Source organism: Spinacia oleracea, chromosome 2 (genome assembly GCF_020520425.1).
Source record: "Spinacia oleracea cultivar Varoflay chromosome 2, BTI_SOV_V1, whole genome shotgun sequence".
In the NCBI taxonomy this organism is placed as follows: domain Eukaryota; kingdom Viridiplantae; phylum Streptophyta; class Magnoliopsida; order Caryophyllales; family Amaranthaceae; genus Spinacia; species Spinacia oleracea.
The window spans coordinates 86,992,535-87,019,717 of record NC_079488.1 but is presented as its reverse complement, the minus strand read 5'-3'; the positions used below and the strand labels follow the sequence as shown (position 1 = coordinate 87,019,717).

The 27,183-nt window shown below is 35.4% G+C and overlaps 2 protein-coding genes across 3 annotated transcripts; one reads left to right on the top strand and one right to left on the bottom strand.

The window, feature by feature from the left end:
- On the top strand, positions 1-5,982 carry LOC110803915 (uncharacterized). The gene is made up of 5 exons (XM_022009455.2): positions 1-246; positions 370-465; positions 588-698; positions 1,056-1,239; positions 5,153-5,982. The coding sequence occupies exons 1-5, from the start codon at positions 214-216 to the stop codon at positions 5,467-5,469; spliced, it is 741 nt and encodes a 246-aa protein (XP_021865147.1). The 5' UTR covers positions 1-213; the 3' UTR covers positions 5,470-5,982.
- Positions 5,983-6,239: 257 nt separating this feature from the next.
- LOC110803912 (probable DNA helicase MCM8) lies at positions 6,240-27,118 on the bottom strand. Of its 2 annotated transcripts, none has more exons than XM_022009451.2 (17): positions 26,608-27,118; positions 23,606-23,746; positions 23,369-23,483; positions 23,021-23,243; positions 22,430-22,593; positions 21,728-21,991; positions 16,821-16,916; positions 16,536-16,688; positions 14,906-14,976; positions 14,668-14,786; positions 14,142-14,271; positions 9,214-9,265; positions 8,971-9,127; positions 8,162-8,336; positions 7,224-7,336; positions 6,963-7,076; positions 6,240-6,577 (listed from the first exon to the last, which is right to left on the bottom strand). In XM_022009451.2, exons 1-16 carry the CDS (start codon positions 26,806-26,808, stop codon positions 7,007-7,009), a joined length of 2,244 nt encoding a protein of 747 aa, XP_021865143.1. In that variant the 5' UTR covers positions 26,809-27,118; the 3' UTR covers positions 6,240-6,577; positions 6,963-7,006. The 2 variants fall into 2 exon arrangements, with proteins under 2 accessions (XP_021865143.1, XP_021865142.1); XM_022009450.2 differs by having other exon boundaries at positions 7,166-7,336; positions 26,608-27,115.
- Positions 27,119-27,183: the final 65 nt, after the last annotated feature.

The following is a 27,183-nucleotide window of genomic DNA, read 5'->3' as shown; positions in this document are numbered from 1 at the left end:
AATTACTCCCATAAATCCCTGTTTTTCATTAAACCTCATTAATCAGAAGTGTTTTCCATTTCCTCCCCTTCGCAACTATAAATCCAAACTCTCTCCTTTCACTTCCACACGGCCACGCTCTCTCTCTCCTGGAAATCGTTCAAAATCCCATTCTTTTGATCAATTTCAATTGATTTTTGTAGTATTCTACAGTTTAATTTTGGCCGAGGAATTATGGCTAGAAGGGGAAGACCTAGCAGCAGCAGGGTACACTGTTTTCCTAAATTACTTCTATTTCAACCATTTCTTGTAAAATTCAACTGGCCGACTGGGTTTAACTCCGTTTTGGGTATTTTGATGTTTTTTGTATGAATTCTTGCCATTTTCTAGGTGGGTCTGAGACGTATTGACGCTGCCTTAGATGCTTTGACTGAAATGGGCTTCTCCCCTGAATTAATTCGCAGGAGTGTTAATGCATTGCTCAAAGTAAGTCTTCTTTCATGTGTATTTAAACTCAAATTCTGATGTTTTTTGCAGGAGTGCATTACAATTTTATGTCAGTTTTGATGAAATAATTTGTGGGGGGTTTGTTTTTTGTGTGATTGTAGGCGTATGGTGGTGAAGAAGGATGGAAATTTATTGAGGAAGGCTACTACAAGGAACTGATCGATTTCATACTGGGGGAGCAGGAAGTTCCCCGTGACCAAGAGGAACCAAGGGTACCCATTTTCTTGTATTTTATGCCCTTGATTTCTTTTAGAGTATGGTAGTTTTATTGTTTTTATAATCGTGTCAATTTGTCAATTACTCGATGTTACACCCTAACTACTACTGCTGCTGCTGCTGCTCCTGTTGTAATGACAATTTTATTGATTGTTTTTCGGGTTTGGGGTTCTGTAATGGAAATGGGTTACTAGGTTTCTTGAAGTGACCAAGTATGTAAAGCAAGCGTCTTTTCTTGGGTATTTAATTTATTTTTTATTTTTTATAATCGTTGAGAAGCTATTTCTGTTGAAACATTGTTTCGAGTTGGAGATAACTATTTTAGTAATATGGTTTATTCATATGAGTTGAAGGATTTTCCAGACGAAGATAATCATGGAGGTGGGGAGGATGAGCCATCAGAGGCTGGACCATCTAGTGAAGCTAGTGAGCCTTTATGCTCTAGCCAAATTACTCTGTCGGCAACTCCTGTAATTGATTCTCCTTTGGCAAACCCGTTACCTCTTGTTCCTTTGGCTAGCCCTGTACCTCTTCTAGGTAAGAGGATCTCTTGCTGTGTTGTCTTCAGACTATCTTACCTTTGCTTCTGAAAATGAGAACATTGTGATATTTCAATATATATATACTCTAGTTAACTCTTTATAGCTTTGATATATTTCAGTCCCTGCTAACACAAGTAGTAAGCTGCCCTTTTGATTATTTTATCTCTTCTGTAGAAATATTGAAATATGTTGCTCAGAACATGTAACAGTAGCATCTTAATGATTCTGCTAGACGTCCTAGAGTTCAACTGTAATGAATCAACAAATTCATTAAATATGTTCCAACATCTGTGTATGTAGTTACATTTCTTAATGTCAAGATCAAAACATGTGCAAATCACCTGTTAAGTGATGTGCAGATTGTGCACTGTAGTTTCCACTGGAAATGATAGTTAAACAAGCGGGGAGGTTGATTTATTGCAAACATATAGAAGGGCCATTTTTTCTCTTTACTGTCGTTGATCGGACACCCGGGTGGCTGTCCTATATATTCTTTTAGTATCCTGTAAAAATAGGCAAACATTCTTATACTATATATTATCCTGTTAAAAAGAAAACAAAATTATAGGATAAATCATTAAGGCCTCAACTTTGTGGAGTTGTGTTGTTAGGGAAGTTGGTAAAAGAATTGGTCGGCCATGATCTCAATGGAGCCTTACGAACCACAAACTGTTCTTTTTCTTAATCTCTTCATTGGGGTCTTTTACCTTTTTGTTATAAATGTGACTAAAAAGAGTCATAATCTGATACTTCACCTATTAGTAGCATATCCCAATTAGAAGGTGGTCAAGATTGTAAAATTATCCTTATCATACAATGATGATGTTGTATCTGAATCTGTAATCCTATTGGCCAATCAATGAATAAACCTTTAATGATGTGAAAGTGATGCAGTGCAGAAGCTTCTGGCATTATTAAATGAGACTTCTTGTTGTTTTTATCCTAGTATATACTTCCTCCGGTTCATTTTTACTCGCAACGTTTGTCACTTTTACACATGCCAATGCACAACTTTGATCATTAATATCTTTAATTATCTTTAAGCAAAAATTATATAAAGTTAAAATTTTGAAAATACACATTAAGACAAATCTAACAAGATCCCACATGACTATGTTTTATCTTACGTATAAATCACCAACAATGATCAAAGTTTAATATGTGAATAGTGTAGAAATCACAAACCTTTGCGAGTATTAAAAATCGGAGGAAGTATTTTGTTTGATTATTATTGTGAATAGTTAGGCAAGTTGACATTCAGAATTATTTGTGTCATCTCTCTGACTTTTGTACCACAGTTAATCATGCTCTTATATGACTGAAACACCTCGATGCAACAATGCATAAATAAACTGTATATATATCATCTTCTCTTACGCAAGCCTGGCACGTGAATATGTTTTGTGGTTAACCATTAATGAATTTACTTAATCTTTTCAGAGTATAAATGGACTCCTAAAGTTAGCTTGTCCTTGTGGTAAGTATAGTCTAAGCCTTAGGGTTGGTCAAGTTGTGTATTAAACGGAGCCTAAGTCATCCCTGTGTTCTTGCACATTGTTGATTCTCTGCTACATGTATGTTGCTGCATAAAGTACCTTTTTGTTCTCTCTCCTTCACTTTATCACTAGAGAGTCGAGACTGGATCTTATTTTTAAGTGATATGGGGGAAATAGGGATGTTAGTAACAACAGAAATTTGGACATGGTTCCTTGAACAAGCTTAAATCCAATATCTTCTATTGCTAAATTGTTAGTCCAAGGGGATCTGTGTGTATATACAACATACTCTTGTAGTGGAAATAAGTTGTTAGTCTTGTTACTCCATATAAGTGTAAGCATTGATTTTCTCTTTCCTTAATTCAGACTGTTATTTAGTTTGAGTTTATCAAGGTTTTTAGGAGTGGTGAAGAATCAGATGAACATTTGATTAGTTGGGGTTTCGGCAATATCATAGTTGCGTCTAGTGAGAGGCCACTGTGGGAGTCTTGCGGTTTAAGAGTTTAGCATCATGGAACAATTCCTTGGTGATAAGTTGCTTCGAAGTTTTGTACTTGGGATGCCTTTGAAGTGCTTTGAGGAACTAAGTATGTATCTGATCCCTTGAAGATTCATTAGCCAGATTCTTTCTCATCTTTCTCTAGTATGTGCAAGTTGGTAATATACTAAAAGTAATCTTTTGGGAGAACTCTTGGGAGGGGACCTTCTACTTTCCAGTTTCTTACCTTGCTTTACTTATTTACATTGTTTTTATGTGGGAAAATAAGATCTTTTTAGTTGATTTTTTCTTCTGTAGAAATCTCGTTGATCAGTGATTGGACAAATTTATTGGGATTTATGGAACCCATTAATTACTTATGGACCAGATTTAAGACTTGTTGACTATTGTTTCTTCTTGCGCACCTGAAGCCAAGCACCATCCAAGTCATATGGGGGACCTTCCACTTTTTTGCCTTGCCTTTTAGCCTTCACATAACTTATTACACTGTTTTTACGTTGGAGAGTATGAATTTTCTATTTTTTATTCTGCAGTGGAAATTCTCTTTATCGAGAGTCCAATGATTGGACAAACTCATTGGAACATTTGACACCCCCACCCCCCGGCCCCGGTTATTTATGGGCAATAGACCTAATTTTAGACTTTTTGACGACTGTTTCTTCTTGTGTGTTCTGTCCTAATTAATTTATGAGCACCTTGAAATTAAGCACCATATCCAAGTCTCTCTTCAGTATCCCATGTGATTTGGAAACCCATGTGGCTTTTGTTTGATTCACTGCCTTGAATAAATTTAACACAAATTGCTCATTTAGCTGCTATAAAAGACAATATCTCCTAATATTTGCAGTTTGCTCAGATTCCATAGGGGAAAAGCTTGAATAAACTATTTTCTTTGTTTAGTGGTTCTATTTGTTGGGCAGAGCTTTTGTTGTCAACAAAAAATATTTTGGGAGTGTCAGTATGTGGTTCTGCGGGCCAGAAACGGATAAAGAAGTATTGGGGTCCATAACATTTCCTGCAAAATTCTAGTTTACAACTTCCCACCTAGTGTGATAGTGCCATAGTGTTTGAATTACTTGAATTAATGTTTCTCCATGACCTGTCTAGTGGGAAGTGTTCTTATAAAAAGAGTCTAAGTGGTGGAATCTAGAGTGGCTTCCCTACTGAGTTCTGTTTTACTTATATTCATTCAAAATGGTGTCTTTCTTGTACCCAAAAAACAAATGGTATCTTTTCTGCCTCCGTGCCTTCGCCAACCAAGCTTTTGACTCTATTCTTTGATAGAATTGTTTAAGGTAACTGAAATCCCAGCTTGCATTTGTATGTTTCGGAGTATCAGGTAGAATTTTAATAGATAAGAATAGAGAATTCTTTGGCTCATTGCTGCCCTTACCATTCTGTGCCACCATACATTGAGTAAAATTTCTCTTTTTTTTTTGTTGCTGCCCATAGTAGATGGATGGTGCTGCTGAACTATACCTTGTTATGCTTTTATTTATTCCGATGTCAGTGGTTAAGGACCTAAGTATATTAATGTAATCATAGTTGTACCTGTGGTGATTGGATAGTATGGCCTTTCCATTTTGAATAACACCTCAACATATTGAAGTACACATCTGCCATGATTTGTTTAAAGAAATATTGTTGTTTCATACAGATTTGCCAGCAATCTTTCTGCTTACATGTCTGCTTCAGTTTCATGCTACTTTGTCAATAGTGTGCTTGAAGTTAATGTGCTTTACAGTCTATAATCTCACTTCTAAATGCAAAGATTTCGCACTAAAATCTTACTTTGTCAATAGATAGCTCTTTATAAAATAAAGTTCACTGTAAAAAACAGTTCATCTTTTGCGCTAGGAGTGAACTACTTTGTTGGGTTCCCGCTTAGCCTTTTTAACTTGTGTTTACTGCAGACAATGTACAAAGCATGATCCCTATGTCAAATGAAATTAATCGGCCTAATGATATACTCATAGGCCAGGAGGAAAAGATTGCTGGTTTCAGCTCAATTTATACGTTTCCGAGTCCACCAGGATTTGAACATATTGTTAAGGAAAGGATTACAGCCCGTAAACGCAAACCTTGCTTTGGTTGGATGGGTCCTGAGGATGATGAAGATTTTGTGTTTTTGACGCCTTCACCTGTTTGGGGTAGGACGACTGGAGAGAAGCAGAGGAAGCGGAAATCTAGGTGGGATGTTGGGCCTGTTGTCCCTTATGATGTTGTATGAGATGTCTTTCCTGTGCTACTTGTACATAACTGATCATTCTTCTGTAAACTTGTTGCATTGATAGTTTGAGATATTGTAGTTGTCAGCACGAAAATAACGCTGTACGGGTTGTTCTGCACCGAATCTTTTGATAGTCGAAACAATCTCTTATGAGTTATGGCTCGACTCAGGTTTGAATGGAATGATTTTGTACTGTTTACTTTAGGCTTACCTTGGGAACATTATGAAGTGGGAATTGTTAAGCAATATCCTCGGTTGCTCCTGCATGGAAATAACAGTAGCAGCACAAAACACAAGCTACCAAGATTCATCTTTTACTTGAGTATTGTGCCTCGCGTGTATTGTGGTCTGCAACTGTCTACTACGGATATTCAGCATCCATACCCAGAAAGATTGCAGACATTAGGTTCTTTCACCAGTTCTTAGATATTAGGGATTTATTTCTTTTCATTATATACTTTGTTAGATAATAATTCCTCCGTTCTTATTTACATGACATAATTGGGTATTGGACGTTATTGGAGTCAACTAATCCTTCAGTAGAGTCATCAGTGACAATTTGTTTTCAGTTGTGGCTCTTGCACCTAGATTTCATTGTAAATTGTCAACCTGGGTTATGTAGCATCTCGGACTAGATTATTAAAATGTTTCCTTTGTACCAAAATTTTCTTCTGACAATTGGCTTGCTGCATCTTCTGACCATAGTGTGCAATTTAGTGGCTGGTAAATTTGATGTATAATATGTTTATATACCTTGTCGTTCATCGCCATTGAATAGAGAATGAGGCTCATGCTAACCATCATTGATCACAATTCACAAGGACTCAAGGTTAGTTCCCGAAGCCTTGCAATGCCGGGACCAAATACTAGTTTATTCACAAAATACAAGTAGCTGTAGTTTGATTCAAACAAAATTTGTACATGTATAAATTTGTTGATACCAGTGAGCCTTCTATTTATACAAGGCTATCACTTTTCTATGACATGCGACTCTAAAATGACATCACCAAAACTACCATCTTGAAGACAATCTGCAATGATATCCTTCTGTCCATGTCTAGACCCTGGACCTTGACGTCTGACTCCTTGTGTAAGATGATGATGGCAACTGTAACAATAGAATTTATCAGAATGTTGTTAATCACAAGAGGTTACCGACCAGATAGTGTCTTAATCAATCAAGACTAGGTCAATGGCAACCAGTAACATGTCAGACATAAGGTAGAGAAGATGATCAACTAACTCAAACCACTAACATTCCAGTGATTGCAAGATAGTCACCATATTAAGGCAGTGGTAAGCAACAGATCAAAGATTGTGTATCATCAAAATATATTCAACACACAACTGGGGGAACATTGTGATTCACTCATTTGTGGAATATTGAATAATTCTTGCCTATAGGCTTAGTAATGATGATCTTGAAAAGAATGAATTAATTTGAGAATCACAAGCATATATATGCAGGCACCATTCAAGTAATGTATATGTACCTGATATGTTCTGGGTCCCTTTTTAATTAGAAAACCAACACTATTCAAATTATCAACAAATACATCGATATCTGGAACTCTGAGACCAATCTTATCTGCCAAACCATATATTTCCTGAAAACATATAAAAATACGCATAGCACCTGGATCAGTTCGCCACAAAACAAGCAAAGGAAGGAAGAACTAGAAACAAATATGCATACAGATATTGAAAAACAATCTTTCTGGTTCAACTCTGATTGCTTATTGAGAGCACTTAACAATCGCTTTGCCTCCTTCTGTTGACTCATGCCTCCACTACGCGCAAAATCAATAACTCCATGCTCATCAACATACTTATCATACAGGGATTCTTTCATGATTTCAACAGCATCCTGCAATTAATTATTTTGATAAGGGTTAAGCATCTTTCTTTTCAGAAAAGTGTAAAATATTTTGGGAAAACAGAGAATACAAGGTCGTAGATGCACACACGCACACACATTTGACAGTGTCGTTGACCAGAGTTGGAATACAAGTCAAGTCATGAATTGCTAACTATAGTCGGGCTTTTAATCTTAAAATAATTAAGGTCACTGAAGACTGAAGTAAATCTTACAAAATAAAAATAACACAATCTGTCAGCAACAAAATCTGCAAATTCAAGAGGTGCCTCTAATATGATTCATTTTAGCATTCCATACCTTAAATACTTTTACATTTATACTACAGAAAACTAATACAAGGAGTCCAGATCCAAGCAAGAACACAGAGAGAGAATTCCTGGAAAGCATTTTATTAAATTAAGACCTAAGATCTATTTACATGGTTTTATACTCAGTTTCTTTTTACTTGCAACACTTTCACTTTCATGCTTGCCAATGCATAATTTTAACAATTAATATCTATAATTATCAATAAGTACAAATTATAAAAAGTTGATATTCGGCAAATATACATTAAGACGAATCTAACAAGATCCCACGTGAATATGTGTTTCCTTAAGCATATATCATCAAAAATAAACAAAGTAGAAGATGTGAATAGCGCAACAAACAAAGTGTTGCAAGTAAAAAGAAAAGGAGGAAGTATACGTTAACTATCAAATTGTCTCCAAATTTACCCAGTAGTGTTTCGCTACTTCAATGTTTTTTCTTGATAGTTTAAGGGAAAATAAGCCATATTTTATCATAAATTTTGTCTTCCCGATCTCTACTTACCAAAGCATCTTGATCAGTTATTTCATCCCTTAAGTCTACCCTAGCACGAGCCTCTGCCAGCCTTACTAGACTTTCTAGCTGCCTTGCAGTTATGGGGGTACCATCAGCTGAAGTGTTACGATCTCTCAACCGCAAATAGAAATTCTGCAGGATATCTGCTGCGGACCTGGACATCCTGATCAAAACAGGTTCACGCACAGAATTAGAAATAAAGCTGTTGAAACCTTATGTTGTCCACATGTGAGTTGTCCCATTGGAGAAAGAGGAGAGAAATACCAACTTATAAGCTTATGGAGTTGCTCCCACTATGCCAATTGGTTTTAGTGTAATAGTGTGGAACCTCCATTGGGCATATAAGTGGACTGAACTCTTCTCCTCCTTATTGGGTTGCTCGGGCCCATATTTCTCTGGAATTTAACATGGTATCAAACCCAGTTTGTTGGGCCTTTCATAACTGGGCATTTCTAAGCCACTGGTTAAGGGACCTCTATTGGATGTTCATTCCCAATGAGGGCTATAATACCTTCTGGTGTACTCTAAATTCTAAGGACACTCATATGTGAGGGGGAGAGTTGAAACCCTGTGTTGTCCACATGTGAGTTGTCCTATTGGAGAAAGAGGAGAGCTATACCAACTTATAAGCTTGTGGAGTTACTCTTTGAATTGGTTTTAGCGTGGAACTCCCATTGGACTTATAAGTGGAGCGAATTCTCCTCCTCCTTATTGGGTTACCCAGGCCCATTTCTTATTTCTCTGAAATTTAACAAAAGCTCATGAGTAGAAGTAACCAGTCGGGCCAATTGACTCACTTTGGAAAGACAAAAGCTCTTGCATAAGCAATATATTTTCGTATAAGAGGAGCAGGTAGTGGGACAAATTCACTATCCTTCCTAGCATCGAGTCTCAGCCTTGATACCAAGGACTCACTTGTTGCACTAACATCAGTTCGTCCAATATTCTGTGGTGCTGCAGTGGAGGAACAGTTGTTAGTAACAAATTTTGAGTCCAGAACAATCAAGTATTAAACTATTAACTAATAATGGGAGCATCACCTCTACAAAGTTTCTTGACTGTGGAGGAACTATCTCCATACCCAGAATGAAGCTGCAAGAGACAACTGCATTTTATTACGCTCTTGTATTTGAAAAGCTGTTATACACTATTTAAAGACAAAACTGATGGAAATATCCTTTTTTAGAAAGGGGGATTCAGACTAATTTCTGGCGAATAGCTTCGTCATTAGTAATTAAGTGATTATTCTATACCATATATGAACCAGCATATCACTTCAATGTAGCATGAAAATTGTACATACAGCCATACAGTACATAAAAGTACCTACCTTCTTCGTTAATGCACCTGCAATCTGATGCGTACTCAAGCATGGACTTTCTCCTAGATTTTATCTAAACTATTAGATCTGGCTCATAAGATTTTGGTCTCACTTGGGAGTTTTTCTCATTTTAGGTGCTTATGTTAATTTTCTGCATTATACATTTGAAGTTTTAAGCTTCCCTAGTTTGAATAGAATTTAGTTTCCTAGTTTAAATTGGATTCCCTTGTAAGGGGTCAAATCTGATTTATGTTAGGCGTGTGGTTTTAGGGTTTCCTAATCTCTTTAGGATTCCTACTTTTGGTGAGTTTGTACATTCATCAATAAAATTCAGAATAGTTGTGTCAGATTCGCTTTAGGCGAGTTTGCTTTCGAGCACATGAATTGTTTAATTCAAAACCATTAACCCTAGAATTTGTGTTGAATCTTAACAGTGCGGGGGTTACAATGACGTCATGACTATGGGGCCCTGTGCAGGTTTTCTCAATGACGCCCAGGAATTGAACTTAGGACCTTGGGTATTATGGTAAGGCCTTAACCACTACTCCAACTTTTGTTTTTGTTTACATTAAGGAAACTAATTATATTATACTAGATTTTAGCCCGTGCGATGCACGAATTCTATTAAATTCTTAAGTTAAAATCAAACTCTTATATATACCAATTTTATTTATTAGATTAGAATAATTTTTTATTTTGGATTGTTTTTCATTTTATATTTATTTTTTAATTATGAGAATGTTTGATTTTGGATGAAATTGTATATGCGTAATATTAATAATTAATTAATAAAAATATCTACGTGGCACACTCGAATTTTTTTAATTCAAAATTAATTTTGAAATCTTATTTTTCATTGACTGAAACCATTGTATTTCCTACGTGGCGCTCTAATGTTAGATTAATGTTTGATTTTGGATTGAAATTTATTTTATTTTATTTTAGATTAGTGTTTGATTTTGGATGAATTTTATTTTAGATTTAGTTTTTTATTAGAGTGTTTGATTTTAGATGGAGTTGTATGTATTAGTAATTACTTAATTAAAATATCTACGTGGCACCTATTTAATTATCTACGTGGCACTCGATTTTTTTAATTCAAAAATAAATTAGAAATCTTATTTTTCATTGGCCGAAACCATTAGTAATCCTAGGTGGCGCTCTAATATTTCAGCAAATATGCCTCCTTTATATATATATATATATATATATATATATATATATATATATATATATATATATATATATATATATATATTTAGGTTCACATGAGAACCATCTTAAGGTGAGAACCTCTCTTATGGTGAGAACTATCATCCTCACCATTCATTATTTTGATCTCAAATCGTTAATTATTTTTTTGATCTCCCTGACAATAAACAATCACAAGATTAACAATATATACTACCCAACCGTGGTCCGTGACAACCCTAATCCCTTGACCAAATGACTGCAACGAATTGAACAAACTGGAACTCCGCGGGAATAGTAACTCAAAATCAAATTGAAATTGCAGGTGGCTACATTGGAACGAAAAGCATATAGGCATACATCCCAATATCCCATGTCCAGAACATTGAAAACTTAAATCTCCATGAACACAGTGTTTCAGATTACCCCAAATTTTGTTATAAATATAACTTCCAAATTTTGGTATTATGCCACACTAGTAAGTCAATCGAACACAAACACCATCAAAACTCATCCGCCGTTTAATCAACCCGATTTCTATCTCCTCTCTCCACCATCTCCAAAGTCCTCGAAGAACTCAGTTTTTCATGGCGTGATGCTCGCTATCACTCTCCTCCCGCAGCTAGGACTATCTTATGAATGAGTTTTATTAACAAGCTAGCTATCCAATTATTTTGAATACAATCAGATACTTAAAAAGAGAACAAAAAAACACTCGCGATATGTGCATTATTTTTTAACCGAATACGCATATTTTTTGAACTATATGTGCATATTATTTTACTCAAATATAATGGGGTGTTTCAGGGATCAAAATTATATTCACATTAAAAAAATGTAAATTTAGCTTAAAAATATACACATATAGTTCAAAAAAAAAATGCACATACAGTTCAAAACATATGCATATATAGTTCAAAAAATACGCATAAAGGTTCTCACGGTAAACAAAGTTCTCACCTTAAGGTGGTTCTCACAGGAACTTCACCCTATATATATATATATATGTATATATATATATATATATATATATTAGATTTTTAACATTTGGGGGTCTTGTTCCGTCGCTCACCTCGCACACCCTCAAAACTGCCCCTGAATCTTAAGCCTTAGACCTTAAGAGATCCTCTTTGAACCTAAATTCAAGAGCCTACCTGGTTACTTTTCACGAAATCCCTATCACCTTCAAACTCTATTCCATAAAAATCAGATAACACTCTTTAAATTCACATCACTATCTCAGGAACATAAATATACAGAAAAAGGTTATATCCTTTGGTATCAGTTAAGTTGATTAATTCCTTCCTCCTTATTGCTTGCAGCATTTGATCAAAGATGCATAGCAAGAACAGAGTCTAAATGAGGCAGGAAAACCCTCGTCCCTTAGGAAACGAAATTAAATTGACGATTTTACCTTTGTTAATTTTATAGTTATGTTAACTAATACTTAAACATAATTGATTGTTTAATCTAGACCAACCTACTATCACTTTAGATTAAAAGTTTTAATCCCACAGTAGAAGAGTTGTAAGAGAAATTACTTGATGGTATGAATGTTAAAAGCATGCAAACAGTATGGGTTAAAATGGGAAAAACTAACAAACCTATCTGGTATGGGCAAAGGGGGTACATACAAGAGCATTACTCCGTACATGATAACAAAATTTTCAAGTGCTTGCAAATCTATTGATAATCTTTTGATGAATATAGTTTTAAGGATAAAATTCAGTTTTGGGGCATAAAATAAGCAACAGTAACTCTCAGTTACAACATGGCCCTTCTAGCCTATAAAAAGCTATTGAACTCAACGCAGTCAAAAAAATATTGAATAAATAGACTACGGATCTAGCCTTTTCAGGTAGCAGGAGGTCACATAACATATACCAATTCTCTTTTATGTATTGATGAATGCAACTGATGTTCTTTTCTTGAAGGAGAATGCAACTGATGTCTAAGTATATTAAGCCTGAATTAAGATAGCAAGATCATTTAGAAAAAGCAAGGATTTGAATGTTTTGGCGTGATGATTGACACACAAATGCAAATTTGAGTTACCCTTACTGCCTGTGACTCAATAATTTGAAATTATTACCTGTGACAGAAAATATTATCTTTTAACTAGTATTGTGTGGTTTTTGGAGACACTCAAGAGTCATGACACCAAGAAAATGACGTCCGACATCAACATGAATCACTCAGAAAACCTTAGCATATTAATCAGGCAAATGGTGTTACTGAAGGGAAATGCTTTGAAGACATTGGTGTGTTTGTGTAGGAAGCAAGGTTTCTAAATCGGTAACCTGCAAGTACATCTCTTCGGATATTATGATAAAGGTTATGGGGCTTAGGATTTAGCATGAAAAACATTGTATTAGTTGACATTTTCAGCCTCCCTATATGTCCCTGGAGGGGTCCAAAGGGACCCCCATTATTTGGAAAAAAAATCTGTTAAATTAATATTGAGGTAATTAATTGCACTTGAATATTTAATGCAGTACATTATTAATTAACTTGTAATGTAGACCAGTGAAATGTACTTGTAGCTTAGTGGTTCCTTGATTTTTATGCTTCTTGGATCACCTGGGTTCGAATCCTAGTAAGAGTGAACATATTTTTTTTTTCGCTTTTTGCCTTTACTTGTCCTTCTATTAATCTTCTAAATTTTTCATCTTTTTTTTCACCATTTTGTTGGTCGTTTTTTCTTTATTCATTTTTTTATATGATTCATGATTTTTCTTTTACAAAAATACAAAATATTAGTAGTGTTACTTTTTTCTTCAAAATAATTTTGTAATTGGCATAGTATATATAAGTAATTTATTTTATACTCTATTTTTATATACTTATAGTTGCATGTTTTTTGAACTTGTAAGAGGCCTAATTATATAATAGTGTAATTCCCCCATACCTTGAAAATGATATTCCTATTTTTTTGTTGGTGTCGTTTTGTGCAATTTTCAACGACAATTGTAATAAAAAAAATATACTTCAAAGTATGAAAATTTGTCGTATACACTCTTTTTTTCCCATTTTATTTGAAATCGCGTCAAGTTAACCCTGTAATTTGGATTAGGTGTTGATTTATATTATTATGAAACCCCAAAATTAAACTTCCTAAATCATCCACATATTTTATTATAGCGCTTATAATATTTTAACTACAAACTTTCAACTTTAAGTGCCTAAATGAGCATATACGAGAATTATAAAGCAAATTATAAATTTTTTTGGACCCCCATTTGTAAATTCCTGCATCCGCCCCTGCTCCCTAAGTCAAAGTGACTCTATCTTCAGATAAATGACCTTCCAAAAGAGAATCAAGAATGTCAGGAGAGCCAAGGATGAAAACACCTTGACCATCAGGCTGTTTACGCTTTACATAAACCACAAGTCTGATAAATATAACATTAATAGTGCATAAGTAAAAAAGGACTGCTCAGGTGTAAAGTTACTCACAGCCATAATGTGCTCAGAAAGCCGTTTATCCATATGTTCATCGGGTCTATCCAGCAATATGAAAACCAAATCAAACCGTGAAAGCAGGGGGGAACTCATCTTCAAGTTTTCGTTCACTGTTTTAGCGCGGCTGGGAAAACCACATTTCAGATAGGTGTTAGAAAAACAAACATTTTGCGATGACTTATAAATTATATCTAAACATGTAGCTTGCATAAACTCTACTTCTATTTTGTTGTACAAGTACCAAGAGACTCAGTAACCCAGATATTTTCTTTATATTGAAATTGACTTAGGCATTTAGGCTAATGCAAAAATAAGATGCGGAAAATAAAATATGTAGTAGTCATTATCACAGCTGCAGAAACATATTCATGCCTTCCCATAATATATTTTGATTTCCCAATCGTTTACAATCCTAAATTTCAAAGAGGCCATATGACTTGAAAGGCTCGTGATTAGGTTGCATCATCCATATGCTTCAAAGTAAGTAATGACTAATGAACAAACATAATTAAAGATATACTTGTAATGGCCACCAACAGGGTTTGCTGCAGCTAAAATAGAAGTGCGTGCTGACAGACTCGCCACAAGTCCCGCTTTCGCAACAGAGACACACTGTTGCTCCATTGCTTCTAAGAGAGCCTAGTACACAGACCATAGAACAGTCACATAAAGCTAACATGGATCACCATACAATCTGAAATGGGAAAAAAGTGACTGGGGGACCAAAGATTCAACTGTAGAGCTAACACTCAGGGAACCTGATGTTCTGCAGACATCTTGTCAAATTCATCAATGCAACACAGGCCGCGGTCTGCCAGGACAACAGCGCCTACAACAATTAGACAGTCACTTTCAGTTTCAGCACAAGCATACTTCATATACACAATGCAAATGAAACAATTTAAAACATATAATGAGAGTCAAGTAGGTACAGTAAAATTATTCATCCCCTGTATACGGAATTGTATGTAAAACTTGCAGTAATTTTTTATACACATTTTTGCGGGGAAGTCTCTAAAAGTCCTGCTTAAGGACGGGCAGGCAGCGAAGCTGGTCTTGGGTTGGAGAGGAGAAGTATCCAATCCCATATACTAACTGAATGATGACTGATTGAGAAACTTGCCGACAATCATTCAAAAGGTAACAGGTCGGCAAATGATTACATTGTAGATTGTGTCAATTTTGGTGGCTAGAATGGAGCACATTTAGACTTTGTGAAATAAACAAGTCGAACTTGAGCAAAACTCCTTTCAAGCAGCTATCAGGGAATTTATTCTCTAGAGGGAGAGTATTGGTCAATTATTTTGAATTGTTTTTTCTTTATTCTGTTTCTTAAGACAGGAAATTTTGCAAGTCAAATAATCAAGATCAAATCAGAGCATTATTAATGACAGTCTGACAAGATGAGGATGTCGTACAGAATATGCTACAATAATAGGAGAAAGCTAACAACATGGTGATCTGCAATAAGAAGTGTTGCTGTATTGAAAATAAGAAGAAATTGAGGGCTAGATATCTTAAACACCTAGACAGAACACAGAAGGGACCCATATATGGATATGTTAAAAAAATCAAATAAAGGGGCGGCAAGGGAAGGTGCAAAACTAAGAAGAATAGGAGAGAAGTGGGCATCCTGATACATCCTTATAGAGGTCATGGTCCAGATAGGAGGTGTGCCTCCCCTTTTCCCCTTTCCCACACCCACTTATCTACAGCTAACCCTCCAACGCTACATGTTTACTATCGATTTTACTATTGTAGAATATCCTCCACTAATTTCAAGAACGTTTTTTCTAGGGACTGGTTCTTTTGAAAACAGCCTCCCACTAGTATTGGCTGCTTAACTATATGAAAAACTAGGCATTAGGAAGTCTGTCGCTTGACCTCCCAAAAGCTTCCATTGTCGTTTAATAAACAATTGTTGGATCAGAGAAAACTGAGTTCAACAGTAAGTTTTCATCACCATGAAAATCACTGTTTACACCCATTCAGATTTGTTCTTTCACAACCTTCTGTAATTTGCAGATCACCACAATTCACAAACATTAGTATTGGACTTATACAAGTATCCGTCCATCCAATGTTAATTGGCATCAAGAAAACTGACATTCAAAATGCATCTCAAGCTGAAGTTCTCCTTTAACCCTTCTAGGGTAAGACACAGCATGTTGACTTCTAACGGATGAAGAAGAATGTTACGACAATTTCATCGCACACCTTATTTTGGTATTTCTTAGGGTTCTATAATGAGAACTATGAGTTTCCAGTGTCTCCCACCAAAAAACATAAATTCGTCAAGTCCAGCATTCCATTGCACGTAAAGGGATGAGATACCAATGGAATAAAGGATATATACCACTCATAAGAAAAAGGCTAAAGAGTTAGTACCAGCCTCAAAAGCATAGTCACTTGTCATGCGGTCCTTTACAACAGCTACAGTAAGGCCAGCATTAGTGGTAGCATTTCCACACACATAAATACCACGTGGAGAAACAGCAGCTGCAGCTTGAAGTAATTGGCTCTTTCCCAATCCAGGATCACCTGAGTATACAAAATTTAGTTTAACTCCTACATAGTAATCTAAAGTTTCAAATTCAAGGTTAAAATAAAAAATGCATTAAGAGATTATACTCAACTATCATTTCAGAAATATGGATAAGAGACTGTGCATACCAACTATAATCACATGAATATCTCCTCTGACAGGTACCTTATTCTGATCCATGGAATGTTTGCGCACCCCACCAAAGAGAGCCAAAGTTATTCCCGCTGTACATAGAACAGCCAAGGATTGTAACTTAAAACCTTCAGAGCAATTAAAGATTGATGCAAGTACTTTATGCAGGACTATCTTTCCGTTGAGGGATGATACATCATGCACAGAAAGTGACTTTGGAGTCAATACCCAGGGGCTTTTTCTAATGTTAATGTCATGTGTAGGGGTAAACTGGAGAAAATGCTACTAAAGAGTCAATATGGCAGATACAAGATAAAACAAGCACATAATAGGCCAATACAGATTTACAACCGATTTGACAAATACGAAATCAAAACACATCAATCACGACTCTTAATGCGACATCACAATAAAGTACGATTTTGGTCTTAATTGATGCAATTATAATAGATCTATATGCACGCGATGCGTGCTTTAAATTTCAAAACACATGTACAAAAACCATTTTAAAAGAGTACATAAAAAGTAAGGGCGTTTTAGGTATTTTAGATGGACACAAATAACCACCAATTTCAAAGATAGGGGTGGGGTGGGTGGGGTGGGGGAGGGTTAGTTTGGCATATGCCACCTTCATACTATTAAGGGTTAACAGACTCTTCACTCGACTTTGAGATCACAGTTTTCCAACTTAGGCCATTGTTTTTTCTCACTACTTATTGTGAGTAATACATAAATTTTATCTTGCCAAGTTACCTACCTGAGGTAGAGCTAGCAAGAAAACATTCACAATGAAAACTATTAGATATATAACAAACTAATGGTTAAAGCTAACAAAGATTGACCTTAAAGCCAAATACGAAACGTTGTTCTGGAGATAGGGTGTATGATTCTTATGGAGCATCATACAATATCATGTCATCTATTTTACAAAAGGCATTTTCTTAATATGACTCTAACATGCAACATCTCCCTTAGGGGAAATATGTGTTGAAATAAAAATATAAGAGAAGAGAGGGGAGAAAGAATAGCAAAAATCAGAAATTAATTGCTCTATTCAACTCACATATGAAAAGAAAACAAATCTATTTCAATAACCTAAGCAACAATTAAACGTCCTAATATGTTGCAACTAATTCCCATCATCGTGGGATAACTCCCCACTAACTTATTTGACTATTTAACAACCCACTACTTTGAAGGAATCTCAAGAATATGGCACTACATCATATAATTGTATGGATATACTCCCTAAAACTCAAGCACATAATAATTATAAGTTTAGTGATAAATAAATTAAAAAGTGCGAGAGGTTATTGGAGCTTTGATGAAGCTCCTAAAAGTTGATTTTGCTTCTTCAAATGTTTGGGAGCAAGAATTAATGCATTGGCAAGCACATCGTTCTCGACAAGATCCAAATAAAAAATATGATGAAGCTAATAGAAGCAACTGACGGTGGAATTTGGCTTCATGAAAAGTCAAACAAGTGGTGGACCTAGATGCTTTGGCGATAAAAATACCGTGTCCAAAAGGTACTTAGTAAGGAGACAACTTTTTGTATATTTCCCTCATCCACTTAAATAATCTTCTTGTATTCCTTTTTGAGATGTCTACAAAAAAAAATCTTATTACCTCCGTTGTATAATGTTCTTTACATTGTGCTTTATACTCTTTTTTGACATGAAACTTTATTATTCTACCCTTCTTACCCCACAACATTTACAAATTTCCACTCGATTTCTCTTACTTTATTCATTTTTTGTCTTACACCCACCCACCTTTTTACAAATATATCTTACTTTATCCATATTTCATTATATTTACCCACCTTTTTACACACTTCCTCTTTTATCTTAATATTTGTGCAAATAGTAACTATAAAGATCATTTTGAAACGGAGTAGTATTACTTTAAATAGAATTTTCACCCACTCAACCCATGTGATGTGGTCCCATGGAATTAAAACTCGGTCGTTCCGTTACATCGGCCGTTTTGTAACGTGTGTTGGATTTTTAATTCCGTGGAACCCCGTTACGTAATGATGCACAAAAAACATGTTTTTCTCCCCGCGGTCGTCCGTTACGTTATGGTGACTCGGCGCGTACGACGATTTTTGCCCGTTAGGCCGCTACACCGTTCTTTTACACAAATTGGCCAAAAATATTTTAGTACTCCATCAGTTTCTAAATAAGTGTCCTATTTGGAATAATGCGCCGGGATTAAGAAAATTGAGAAGTGTGTAAGACAAATGATTGGGAGTATTTTTTTGGCGAAAGGATAAGTAGATAATTGTTTATTGATAAAGTACAAATAAAAGTGGATGTGGGGATGGAAATGGGAAAAGTGTTGAATATGTAAGAAAAAACAATCATGATTTATGGAAAAGTGGGAAAAATATATATCCAAAAATGGAAAGTGAACACTTATTAGGGAACGCCATAAATATAAATAGGACACTTATTTAGGAACAGAGGGAGTAATTAGTTATGTACTTTATGAAACATGATATTTCGAGTGGTTATTTGTTCATAAAATATAATACACACTCATATTACCATAGATTTGGTTATACTGGGTTGATATAATACTTTTTAAACTTAAAATGTAAAATAAGGCTTAGACATGCTAATGTGAATTTGTCGCGATCCGTTCTATTCATCCGTTACAAGCAGTTTCCGCGACAATGTGACCGTTACCGCGAACACGACCACATCCACGGTTTTTTTCTATGTGTGGTCCCCTCCACTAACATTCTTTCTCTCACAATCTCACTCCATATTATATGTCTTATGAGTCCTCTTACCCCAAACTACTTTTTGACCAATTCATTTATTTTTATTTCACATTATCTACCAAAAAATTCCACCCACCCTACTAAATTCCTTAATTTGCATGTCCAAACCTAACATGAAGATGGTTTATAAACGGAGGGAATATATATGTGGATGATAGGTGTATTATGGGCAAGTTCATCAAGATGTGAAGCGAAGTGTGCATTTGTGTAGAGTGTACAAAACAGATAAGTGTGAGGGAGCAAGTGTAAGTGAGGTGAACAAAATATAAGTTGTGACGGTTTTTTTGATTAGCGAAGTAGCATTGTTAACGCCAGAAACATGTGTAGTCTATCCTAAAAAAACTTTGTTGTAAAGATGTATTTTGATGGTTTCCATTGTACTCCCTTAATATTTATGTTGAAGTTCCATGACTTCCATCCATGCAGATCTGGACCTTGGTTTTGTCTTGTTGGTAATGGGGGGTTTTTCTTGTAAAACATTGTGCGTTGTTTTTATTATTATATCTTTTCGTTTTCTTCCCGTTATTGAGTGTCGTTGTTTCACCAACAACAATGTACATGATTTACTTACCTTTTGAAAAAATAAATGGAAAAGAAGTTAACAGTCCCTAAATCCTAAAATTTTCTCTCATAAGTCACGCTTCAGCCATAAATACAATGAAGCATTGAAGCCAGTGATAGTTCTCGAAATAAATAAATATTTATAAATCCAAGGCATATATAATTCTTTGTTTATGTGTAATAAGATTGATTTCTCTAATTCATTCCCACTAAAAAGCACATTTGAAACAAATGCTTAGTGTAATTTCAAGACAAAGAAATCATTAGTGGTCCTTAAAAAGGTACAAAATTGAGGGCTGACCAAGACAAGAACAAACTTTTAAAGTTGAAACTGAAAGTCTATTAAAAGTATTTTTTTCTGCTTTTCATCATAAAATTAAAAATAAAAAACAACTCATTATGTTGTATTTTAATTTACGTTTGTTATTGCACGATCAGTGACTTGATTGCCTCCTAATCAAAGGTCTTGTTGATATAACCTCTCTGCAATAGCAAGGTGAGGTTGAAGTGTTGGCCACAGTCTGATTCTCTCAAACCTCCCCCCACCCCGCTCCCTCTTAAACTGTCAAAACCTTAATGATTCATGAATCATGAGAGGCACTTTGATAATGAAATGTACACTGCAAAGCAGCTCCTTAAACTTCCATAGCATTCAGTAGAATCTCTATAAGCTACTCCCTCCTACCAGAAATTACAGCCACATATTGTCCGTAGAAAAAGTAGTTTTAACTAGTAATTAGTTTGCTCCCCAAAATACCCAGAGTTGCCAAGATTGAATAATGAGGTAAGGATGTAAATGATCCAACTATTACAGAAGGTAATTTTGTACATTTATTCCATATTTCTAACAATGTAATTTCATATGGAGGGAATATTGTGTATCTATAATTTTTGTGATCACTCCTTACTTAACAGTTTCTTTTAAACTTGGTAAGCGAATGGGAGCGCATTTGTTTCAAATCTTAAGGTTTGGGGGGTTTGGTTTCCTTGAAGCACCTCATGATTGCAGTAATATGTGGTTGGGATAGGAGATCCCTCCAGCTCCCCCCCCACCCCCCCCCCCACCCCAAATACAAGGCCATCCAAGTACAGCCCCTAGCCTACCCTAGATTGGAACATGTAAAGGGACTCGTCTTTCCCTCATCAAAATATTTAATTGCCTAAGAAGTCTCCAGTTGGTCCCTTTCCAGCAATGCAGCAACCTTAACATACTTATAAGGCCTCAGCAAGAGAGCTCATGTTTCAGAAGGCGGCCCTTACATTTGAAAAGAAAATGCTAGTAAACATGAGAGCATAAAAATGGATATGTAGTCTTTACATTAAGAAAGCAGTTTATTATATATATCCAATAAAAGATAGGCAGTTGATAGACAAAAACTCTGAAACTATATGCGGTTGCAGATGCTAAAGTACAATGTTAGAATACAGATCTCTTTTTGCAATAAGCAAAAACTTTCATATATCAACTTTACAGTGCTATAATTAAATTTGAAGAACATGTGAAAGATGCACTACAGTTCTTCAACACAGAAAATAGGAGTGGAAGCTTACCCTTAACAAGTTCGTGACCATATATAGATGGACAGATAGACTGAATCATTTGACGGAAGACGTCTGGACCATGTTCCTCATTAAACTTCACAATGAATTCCAAATCCCTTGGCGAAAATGAAAATAAGTCAGACATCTCAGTTGCTCTAGCATCAGCAGTAGTGTACTCAGAATCTTCTGGAATAGACAGTGATTTGGAATTTGTTACAGAGACTGCTTCCAGATATAAATAGTATAATCCTTGATGCTTGCTTTTTGATTTACCTGGAAAAGTTATGTGTCCACGGTTGATTTGTGTACTACTTGTAATATGCAAGGAACATGAAACGGTTAAATTTGTTCAACTAATACAGAAAGTCATTTGCCAAGTGCTACTGAGCATGTAACTACAAGATCAAATAGGGCGATAATGCAAGCTGAACTGTAACTGAATCTCAGATTGAAACTGAAAAAGTGAAGAGTTGAAATAAGATTGAAAAGTTGATATTCATTAGGTGTTATTGATTTAATCAAGCCAAACCCTAACTAAAGAAAGTTGAGCTGAGAAAGAAGAACTTTAGAGAAGACATGATATAAGAATGTAATATCTATGAAATATCTCATTAGCTGGTAGGATCAGTGAGAAGGACAACCATAAAAGTGCACACACAGGCCAATATTAAACACTTATTTCTCTAAGTTTCCTGCATTACTTTGCTGTACCTCCTCCAAGGTCCATGTAATTGTTAATTTGCCTTATAATTCCAGTAACTGTCACCACATCACCAGGGATACAAACATCAACAAGATCTTCAGTAAGTTCACATTCTACTGTGCGAGGGACCCGGCCTTCTTCGTGATTTTCGGGTTTCAGAAGCTCCTGCAATCTAGAGAACATACTATGTCAGATTGTAGCTCTTACTACTGTGTACAGAAAACAATATCTTCCCTGTGTTCTTAAATGATATCAAATCTTTTTGTTCTAGGAAGTCCAGGTTCTCCAGAAAAAATGCCAACTTGCAAACAGTTACTTTAATTTCTTAACATCCAATACTTTCCTTAAGTTTAGAAAAAGCAATTGACATGACAGATGATTCAACCACTACCACACAGGTCAAAATAGAGTTAGTCAGTTAGATTACTTCTCCTAAACAGTATAATGAAATCCCACGTGAATATTCATTTTTAACTGATCATTTAAATTTAAACACCTCTATGGTTATAAAGAAATACTTGTTTGCAATGAAAGGAATGTTAATTATCTACACACATACGTTATAGAGGAACATAGTTCGCAAACAGGAGAAGGCTTGCCTTATTTTCTGAAAATCAATGGACTGTGCAGTAGGCCTAATTGGCACAAACGTTTTTCCTTTGCAGCAACGCATAATACAAGTTGCCGGGGGAGAATATTTCCCATCAGGGAAAAAACGTATTATGTCAGCTCCACACTGTATGCATTTGAAGGTCATCTGCATCACCAGTGGTCTAACGGTGCTGACCTTTACAGCAGTACCACGCACAGATACCAGCCTGTCTACCATCACATACCCAGATACAAGTAATCAATTTCTTTCGTCTTGAACTAGAATACTAGACTTCCAATTTAGGAATAATTTAAAATTTCATTAAACACTAAGCAACCAAAAAATTTGACTTTACCAATATAAGCTGCTTTTAGGTTCCTCAAAGCAATCAGTGATTCAGGGTAGTTATGAAGCCGGATATTTATTTTCCCATGAGATTCTAACTTGCTTTTCTCTTGGAAAGATGTAACCTGCACTAGTAGAAGAGTGTACCAATAATACAGAAAGATATTAGAAAAGCATCAGAAATGTTTTCAAAAGTGAAACAAGAATAGGCTACTTGAAGAACTTACTGCATTCTGAGATTCCATACCTTATGAATGGCAGCACCCATGCATAGAAGAGCTTCTTTGGGATAGTCTTCCAAATTAACATAGAAACACTCGAGATCACATATCTTTCTGAACTCTTGAAAGTTGAGTTGTAAAGAAAACGTGTCATCTTCATGCTTTACCTAACCATTGCATTTCTACATCAAATCTTTTTGATAATTAAGAAAAAAAAGATTTTAAAAAAAAAAACCAGCAAGTCAACATTTAAAAGATTCAAAATCAGCAAACTATTGGCGACAAGGTCAAGCAGTAAGTCTCTGAATAATCTGAATTTGCATTACTAAGAGAGTAAGAGAGATAAACTGAGTAATAAGGATGCCATTAGGCCCATTAAAAATGTGCTCCTATTTGAGTCTTCCACTTTTCAACCAATAGCTGGCTGAAGCAGACTGAGATACTGCTATGAGCATAACATACAGTTCGTATGACGTAGCCAGTGCCCACTGTCAATTCATACAAGAAATGTACGCATCACCAAATCTCATCAAAAGTTCAATGCACCCTACTGATAAGTAAAACAAATTGCTCCAGACCCCTTATCAAGAACTACCAGAGTAGCACGTTCAGAATTTCAGATGGAATTCAAGAATATCAAATTGGGAAGAGAGGCTATCAAATCCTAGCAATGAGGTTGTAAACAACCTATAAGCTTAAGATTTGACTTTTAGATATCCGAGATATCAACGTCAAGACTGTAGACTAAAATGTGTAGGACGATGGATGATACAGATGTTAACTTAAAAAACACAGAAAAGATGGAGAAAGAAAGATGTTTTATGTAAATGGTTCCGATGGAGCCAAAGATTCCTTTGTTCTTTTGGATGTGGGATGTAATGGACTAAATCAAAATGGCTCATAATACCTCTTCGGTTCATTTCCATGAAGTAGAAGATAGTCGTCCTGTTGTCGTTCCGTTATCGCTTTTGGGTCAATTGGAAACAACCTCTCTGCAATTGCAGGGGTAAGGTTGCGTACGTCCGACCCCCCCTTACCCTGCTTCTTGCGGGAGCCTCTTTGAGGCAATGGGGTAATGATAATGATAATGATAATCATAATGATGAATGATTAGAAGTTAGTTATCAATTTCCACATCACATAGCTGTTATATGTTTTCAGATGTTTAATCATTATATGCTCTCATAAGGCAGTTAATCCTAATAGACTAGGCCCACGGCTTAAGTTCTCTATCTAGATTGGATAAGAGATAATGACAAGAACTTGAACTTACATCTTTAACGCAAAATATCTTTTCTACATGCTGCTAAAATAGTTTATGCTTCTCAACTCTGATTGAATTGCAGCAAGGACATCATCTAAAAAGTTCCCATTTAAACGAAATTGTTATAACTCAATCAACATGTATTTGTTACAAACAATCAGTCCACCTCTCTCACCACCACGAAAATACGAGAGGGGCAAAATGGGATAAATATTAGTAAACGAAAGGAAGAGGAAGGAAGGGAAAGGAAAAGAAATGAAGAGAAGCGAAAGGAATTTAATTTAATTTAATTTTCCAATGTTTGGTTTAATGAAAGGAAATGAAGGGGAGAAAAACGAAATTTGATTGACAACTTTTATTTTGGAGGAATGGAAAGTGAAAATTTTGTAAAAGGGCTTTACTCTCACTTCCCTTCCTTTCCTATCAAATCTCATACTCCCTCCGAATCTAAATGTTATTCCCGTTTCCTTTTTTAGTGTCCCAAAATAATCTTCCCATTTCTTTTATTTCCTTTTTAATCTCTTCCTTGTAATTTTAACTTTGTAATTCTATTGGTTTATCAATAAAAAAACCTTGTAGTCTCAATGGTTGGTTTAAGTTTGGATGGATTAATGAGTTGTCATTTTTATTCCTTAAATTCTATTGGTTCAACTATTTTGTTTTCTTGTGAAAATGGAATCAAAAAGCAACAATTCCCCATAAAACTACATTAATAATAGTTAATCCTATAATGTTTCTTTTTCCTTAATATCCGCGTAAAATGACAAACGGGAATAACATTTAGGTTCGGAGGGAGTACCATTTATTAAACAAAACATGGGAACATAATTAAAAAACAAAAGGTCTTGCGCGCACAAGGTGCACAATAAATTTATTGTACACCAAGATAACTTTTACCCCTTTTCTCGTAACTTTAACCTAGTTTTGATTAACTTTTATATTAGTAAAAAAAAGTTGATAGAAATGATTAAATGATTAATTTTATACATTATAAGTGATTTTGAAGAAATAAGTTTTACTAAAATGAAAAAATTAATCACTTAAAAATAGACAACTTTTACATATATAAGCTTAACTTTTAAGCATTTTGAGTTAACTTTTACTTCGGTGTACAATATTTATTGTACACCCATTGTAAATAAGAATTTGTGATTAAAAAAAATACCATTTTCTTTCTTTTCTTTCCTGTCAAATCCCTTCAACCAAAAAGGGCCTAAACTGAATTTATATTACTCCGTACTAAGAAAGAGATATTTAAATGTGTGCTTGTGGAGCTCGGTTGCACAGCAAACCGAAGGCATAAATGTTTCGACATATCACCATCATACCTATTATTCAACCAATCCTTGCCTCATTGAGATTTCAATATCTCATTATACTTTAGCAGAACAACTTTACAATGAACTTTACTGGACCTTCAAACAGTTCAAAGTTTACAGTATAAAGAGGCATTGTTCACATCTAATACAATTGAAAGTCTGAAAAAAAAAATACCCGAACCAATATCTAAAACATATTTCACCTGTAAAGTGTTCAAATGAACAAATTGATAAATACATTTCCATAATTTCAAGCAATAGCATCCCGAAATATATATAATTGGCCGCAAAAGTCGAAAAAAGTAACACTAAATCATTGATTAAGCAATAAATTAGGGCATAATTGTAAAGATGAGTAACCTAACCATTAAAATGCAACATCGGCATGATTAAACAAATAGGATGGAATTAAATGGAAAATTATAGAGAATAGACGAAACCCTACCTGAGAAACAAGATGGTTGCCGCGAGGAGTAGCGAAGAAGCACACAAGCTTAGAGATGAGTATGTATCTCCAATCTTGAAAGGAGAGCTCAATTTGGGGGAAATATATAGGCCATATGTGCAAGAGATCGCAACATGGCTCTGCTGCGGAAGGCCTTTGCATCATTGTCATTACTATGCTTTCGCCGCCACCGCCGTCCATGCGAGTATGCAACTCTGTCTCTCCAACCTCCGTAGGTATCAGTATTGAGTAGCGTAACTGCTTAACTGACTGACTACAGAGCGAGCTCCCCTCTCATTTCCGGCAATCTGGCGGGAAATGCTAAAGACTGGAGGATTTTGTAGGACTTTTGGCGGAAAACCAATATGGCCATATGGGTGTTTGGGCAGGAGTGGTGGGTGGGGTTGCGGAAGAGTTTTTTTTTAATAAATTAGAGGTTTGACTTTTACAAAAAGCTAATTGAGAGTATTTGGTTAGGAGAGGATTGGAAGAGAGGTATGAGGGATAGGAAGTTTTTGTAATTAGAGATTTGAGAGGATAAACGTCAAATTAGTACCTAGTCTTAATATTGCCTAA